Genomic DNA, 5,943 nt, shown 5'->3' with positions numbered 1-5,943 from the left:
CCTGGTCCTTTATTTGGCAGAGGAGTAGGGCAGGACGGTTGCCCCTAGCCTGAGAAAGAACAATTTTTGGGGCCCCAAACTACTCAAAACACTGTGGAAAGGGTGCCAGAAGTGACAAGAGCAGTGGGATGGTAATGAGGGGATGCACATCCAAGTCACCCTGCAGTATATCAGGGAAAATGCCTCAGCGTTGGCACCATGCCTTTCCAGAAGAGTCCACAGGCACTGGTGAGAGGCTTGCAAGGATGACAAGCAGGGGAGCCCATTGTTCAGTGCCACCATCCTGCCGGCTGCAGAGCCGGTGCAGGCACTGAGCGTGCGGCCCATGGGGTGGACATACTGAGTCGCCGAGAGCCACCCCGGCGGGGAGTGCCTGGGGGCCCCCACCGTGGGGTGAGGGTCTCCCGAGAGGGGGGGAACAATCCCTCTTCTCCTCGCCTCTCCGTCCAACCCCCTGGGCGTGACTTGTGCTCGGCAGCGCAGATGGAGGAGGGGAACGGGGTGAGGGGATCCCTGCTCCCAGTGCCGCAGCTCTGCCAGGGGCCCGCGGATGAGCCCGGGGCGGAGGGCGGTATTGGCGCCTCGCTCTTTGCTTCCAGAGCTGTCGGGAAAGAATCGTCTTCTGCAGGATAAAGTCCCTGTCTAGGCAGGTGAATTGCCCGTGTCCAAAGTCTACAGGCAGGAGGCTGCCTGCTGCAATCCCCGTGAGAAGGATAACTTTTACAATATACGGGCTGATTGCAAATAAGTTACTAATAAGCCGCTTTGGTGTAAGAACGGCTCTATGCATTATTTCCTAAGATCTGTTTATTTGCAAATATTTCTTACTTTTTCTTCTTTTAAAAAAATCGTTCGGGAAAATGAGGGAAAAAAAGTACAGAAGTTAATATTTAGACATTCATACTATTAAGTAATAGAGCTATAAACTCTCAAATAAGGCACTTTCATTTTACTTAACAATAGATAACACAACAGCGACAGTGGAACAGACCAAACAAAAGTGATCACCAAAATTGTTGTGACAGTACAATTACCCAGCTAGGAAATTTATTCAATATGCTTTACCATTGCATTGACACAGCAGGAAAAAAAAAAAGCCCAAATGCTCAGAGAATAATACAAGAAGGCAGGAGGTATTTGGAAAAAAAAAAAGATTTATTTTGAAATACATTTTTAAAGAGATACTTTGCCTCCACGATTTGTTATCGATGTGCATCTGACACGATACAAAACAAACAAATGAAGAAAAAACCACGTTCTGTACAGAGCTCTAAAATGAGCCGCGATTATCTACAAGATGAGCTTTACGCTTGGGTGTGGGTTGGAGAGGGGCCCGATCCTGCAGTCCGCACTCTCTAAACGAGTTTCGCAGACATGTGGTAGGAAAGCTTGGCCCCGAGTCTGCGTGCGTGTCTCCGTGTGTGTGTGTGCGCGTCTGTGAGTTCCTACAATACACTCCTTGAGTAAAGTGGGCAAGTTGGAGCTGCCGGAGCGGGCGCGGGTCCCTGGCTGCTCTAGAAGTCCTGCCGCGGGGTGTGAGTTAGACTGTGCCGCCGTAGATCACAGTTTCGCCTGAACACTTTGCCGCACTGCTCACAGTTGTAGGGCTTGATGTCTGTATGGGTAAGAAGGTGAGTTTTCAGGTTACTTCTTTGATTAAAGGTTCTTCCACATGTGGGGCATTTGTGTGGAGATTCCTGTTCAGATTTGAAGCAAGCAAAGGATTAATCCTTCACAAACCACCTGGTTTAACGTATCACTGCACTTTTTCTCATCGCAACGCACAACTTGAGATATCGGGGGAGGACACGAACGAGAGGAGCCCCGTGCGGCCGGGCGGCCGCCCACCTCTCCCTATCCTGCCCCAAAAGCCTTATTTGATAGTTCTCGAGTCGTGATGTTCCGCGCCCCTGGGGCGCACGGAAAGCAGCCTCCGCGCCGCCCTCCCGCTCCGGGACTCCTGCTGCCCGCCCGGCTGCCACGGCGGTCCCTCCGCACCGCTCCGCACCGCATCCCGCATCCCGCCACCGGGCCGCCCCTCTGCCCCTCGCCTGCCGCCGCCGCCAGGGCAGGGCTGCAGCCCTCAACGAAAAACGCCTCGAAGCAGCGGCGCGGACAAACCCGAACCCGGGGCTCACTCCCGGCCGCCAACCGCGTCCCCGCTGGCTTTAAGCCTGTCTCCCACGGCCGCCGTTTTTCCGCGGGTCTCCGGCGGCCGCCGAGGTAACCACCGGCCGCTGTCCCCCCGCGGACCCACGGGACCCTCCGGTGCCGGAACCCCCTCCCCCCTCCCCTCTCCACCAGAGCCCCGTTCCCCCGATGGCCACCGCCCTTGCCCCGCGGCGGGCTAAGCCGAGCCGAGCCGGGCCGAACCGGGCCGGGTTGGGTCCGCGCCGGCGGCACGCACGTTGAAAGGCCGGGGAACGCCGGGCTCACCTGCATGTGTAGGGTTTTGTGGACCGCCAGGGTCCTGGACTGGCAGAAGCCCTTCCCGCACTCCTGGCACTTGAAGGGTTTCTCTTTTGAATGGATGTACCTGGAAGGCAACCCGTGGGGTGAGCAGCGCTGCCGGAGGCGCGTGGGACACACGACCCCACACCCCACTCCCCCAAACTCGACACAATCCCCCAGACGCCCTCACCCTGCTCTTTCCTCCCTTCCCCATTATTATTCTGTTTATGGTTAAATTTCTTGGCGGGTTCAAATCATTTGCAATAATTCATATCGAAGCGTGACTGCACTCTCTGGTGCCAGACCGGGACAGCATCTGAGCTGCCGGCCGGACCCTAGCCCGCTCTTCTTCGAAGGCGGAGAGCATTCTCCGCTCCGCGGCCGCGGGCGCCTCTCAGCACCAGCCGCGGTGTGCGGAGACGGATGGGGGACCAGCAGGGAAGCGCCCACCTGCGACCCGTCCTGTTCCCTCCATCCCCCAGGGCCATGACTCAGAAGCACAAAAGCCCCGGGATCTTCATCTCCTGCTGTGAACCCCTCTGGCTCTCCCTCACAAAACGCAGGTTTCGGCTGCCCTGGTCCCTCCGTGGCCACGGAATCTGAGCCGGGAGCTTTTCCTGCGCGGTTTCCCTGGCTCAGCCCAGAGCTCCTGGAGCCGCTGAGTCTCGTCCTCCTCGAGAGGCTCACCCCACCCCGGCTGCCCACGGCCCGACCCCGGTCGTGGTGGTCCCTCACCGGTGGTCCCGCAGGTGGTCCTGCCTCCGGAAAGCCTTGTGGCAGATGTCGCAGGTGTAGGGCCGCTCGTCCGTGTGGGTTCGCTCGTGGATGAGGAGGTTATAGGACTTGGTGAAGTGCCTGCCGCAGAACTTGCAGATGAACTCCTTTTTCGTCTTGGAGGGCAGGCGCCCGCGGGAAGGCTTCCTGTCCGGGGACAGCTTGCTGATGCCCGACAGGGGAGAGGCCAGTCCGGGACTCAGCTTGGCGAGCTCCCCCACCTTGGGGGGGTCCTCCTGCGTGGCGGCCACGGCCAGGTTGGCAAAGTCAAAGCGGGGCCTGTCCTTGTGCAATGCTGGGAGGACGTGGGCGATGGCCCCTTGCTTGGGGTGGAAGAGGTGCGTGGCGAAGGGGAGCGCGGGGAAGGGGAAGCGGGAGTCCACCAAGCCCTGCGCAGCCGCCATCTCCGTGATGGTAGAGCGGGTGATTTCATGCACATTGGGGTAGCCCAATGTCCAGTGGTTCATGTGCATGGTTTGCACGGCGCTGAGTCCGTACAGACCTTGCAACTGGTCCACAGCTGCGGGGAAGGTGTTCACAGCCTGGAGGAAGGAGTAGTTAGTGAGTTGCAGGGACGGGTGCAGCGGGATGGGGGCTGGCAGAGCTTTGCTTCCCATCTTCCCGAGGTGGGCGCGAGCCGGCGGAGCAGCTGGTGCCTCTGATGGGCTTCCGAGACGGGGAGAAAATCCTAGGAAGGAAGAGGGAGAAAGGAGGGGAGAGAGACTTTTACTGAGAGCAGCGTGGTGCTCCTTAGCCGAAGCGAGCGCAGCAGCGGAGCCAGGGAGGGACAGGCACGGCTCCGGTGCACTGTCTTGCCGCGGCCCCAGCACCCCGCCGCAGCCCAGGCTCCCGTTCTCCGCCGGGACCTGCGGCCGACACTGACCCACAGCGCGATCGCTTCGACCGGAGAAGCTAAAGCGTAGTAAATAAATAAATAAAAATAGCGTTCCCGAAACGCCCACACCAAATTAAAATAAAAAGGAGAAAACTCAGCACCGAGCCAACCGAAGGCGCCGCAGATTCAAATTAAACGAATCGTGCAAAAATACAGGCGTAACAGAAACGGGGCCGGGGACGAAGCCTCTCCGCTTTCCGTCACCCTGCCACCTTCCCTTGCAGCGCCCACCGCGGAGACCCCGGAGCCGCCTCCCTCCTGCCCCCCGCGCCGACCTGGCCCCCGGCGTCGCTCCCACCCTCCGTCCGGCCTCCTGCGGGCGAGGAGGCCCCGACCCCCGACCCCTCCTGGCTGGGGCCTCCCCGGGATAGAGCAGGATGCTCACGGAGAGGCGAGTCAGGCCCGGGGAGCGGAGTGGGGGGGGAATAAACCCCGCGTTCGTTCCTAGCTCCGTTGCTTATTTTTCTTCCTTCAACAACAACTCATTTATCAAGATAACCGAAGGAGAGAAAAGGAGCCCTTGCCCCGCACGCACACCTCCTACCCAGCCCCCCGCGCCGCAGCCATCCCACCGGCGGCGAGGAGAGCGGCCGGCCCGGAGGCCTCCCCGGCCCACCGAGGGCCGCCCGGCACGGCGCTGCCCCGTAGTCGGCTCCCTCCGTCTCGCAGGGCCGAGAAGGGCGAGCGCAGCCCCGGCGGGACGGAGCAGTGCGGCCGAATCCCCCGCACTCCCTCGGGCGTTCCCCGGCCGGGAGCTCCTCCGGAGCGGCGGGGCCGTGAGCTAATGAGCGGTGTGTGACTGTCAGAGGGTTTCACTCAGCCCATTCAACCGAAACCGCCGGGCCCGCTGCTCCCGTCGCAAGGGAGTCCCCTCGGCGGACGCGGAGCGACGCTCCCTCCCGCGGGGTAGGGGGACATCGGCATGGGGGGCAAGCCACTGCCGTTTCCGTTTTTTTTGCTTTCGTTGAGGGTTCACTTCCAGCAGCCAAGAGGCTGCCGCGACCCAGGAAAGCGGCCAAAGCAAACGCCAGGGTCTCTCTGGGCCTGTAAACAAGAGGTAGGGCCGAGGGTGACCCAGCACCTCAAGGGATTTGTGTGGAGGGTCTGGTAACGCTCAGTTCCCAAAATAAACAAGAGACCCTCCCCCCGCAAAAATCCTGAACCACCCCCTCCAAACAACAACAAAAATAAAGGAAACTCTCCGAGCGCAGAGCCCGGGCTCCATGAGCGGTGTCCCTGCCTCACGGGCCGCTGCCGCCCGGCTCCTGCCGTTCCACTGGCACCGCGTACACTCCGGCTGGAAAGCTGCTTTCCGGGTTTTTTTCCTAAAATAGCTTTCCTCCACGTTTGTGGCACCGCACAATTGCCGACTGGGGAAAAGAAATGCGGCAGGGAGGTCGGGTGGGAACTGCGCTGCTGCCTACCCCTGTTTTCGTTTGCCTCGAGTCGTGGCTCTCCGGAGCTTCCTCCGCTGCTCCCCAGTTTTCCTCGTTTGTGATTTTATCGACACCAGAGACAGTTATCGATACGACCTATTACATATGGCGACCTTTTCGTTTTATTGGGGGGTGGGGGGGGGTGGTTATATATAGAGACTTATTTTTAAAGATGTCGTAGTGTGAGTTCCTGTTCGCTTTCTGCGAGGAACCGAAACAGAAGCAATTAAATCGCTTTTCTCTGGCTGCTCCGAAGGCTCCTGCCTCCATCCTGGTTGTTTGAGGCTGGGTTTCGGAGCCACCGGCTGGAAGCTATGACCGAAGTAGGGGCAGTGTTTCCGTAGGGCAGAGCTCCCTCTGTTACGACTGCGTTTGGTGGCTGGGGGG

General features: G+C 59.6%; 1 protein-coding gene across 2 annotated transcripts in view; it reads right to left on the bottom strand.

Annotated features, from left to right (window-relative positions):
- Window positions 1-1,133: 1,133 nt before the first annotated feature.
- OSR2 (odd-skipped related transciption factor 2) overlaps window positions 1,134-5,943 on the bottom strand; it is a 7,613-nt gene continuing 2,803 nt past the window's right edge. Inside the window, exons 2-4 of one of the 2 annotated variants that reach the window (XM_042036387.1) lie at window positions 3,187-3,913; window positions 2,437-2,536; window positions 1,134-1,697 (exon numbers count right to left, since the gene is read on the bottom strand). In XM_042036387.1, coding sequence (XP_041892321.1) covers window positions 1,515-1,697; window positions 2,437-2,536; window positions 3,187-3,842 — 939 coding nt within the window. In that variant the 5' untranslated portion in view covers window positions 3,843-3,913 and the 3' untranslated portion in view covers window positions 1,134-1,514. Of the gene's footprint in view, window positions 1,698-2,436; window positions 2,537-3,186; window positions 4,387-5,943 lie in introns of those variants that run through there. The other variant, XM_042036388.1, reaches the window with a different exon arrangement.

The sequence above is a fragment of the Corvus kubaryi genome, unplaced genomic scaffold, assembly GCF_017639235.1.
Source record: "Corvus kubaryi isolate FWS band 111438036 unplaced genomic scaffold, C.kubaryi_AGA036_p1.0 37385, whole genome shotgun sequence".
NCBI lineage: Eukaryota > Metazoa > Chordata > Aves > Passeriformes > Corvidae > Corvus > Corvus kubaryi.
The sequence above is the reverse complement of the archived record's forward strand: the minus strand, read 5'-3'. Positions and strand labels throughout refer to the sequence as shown.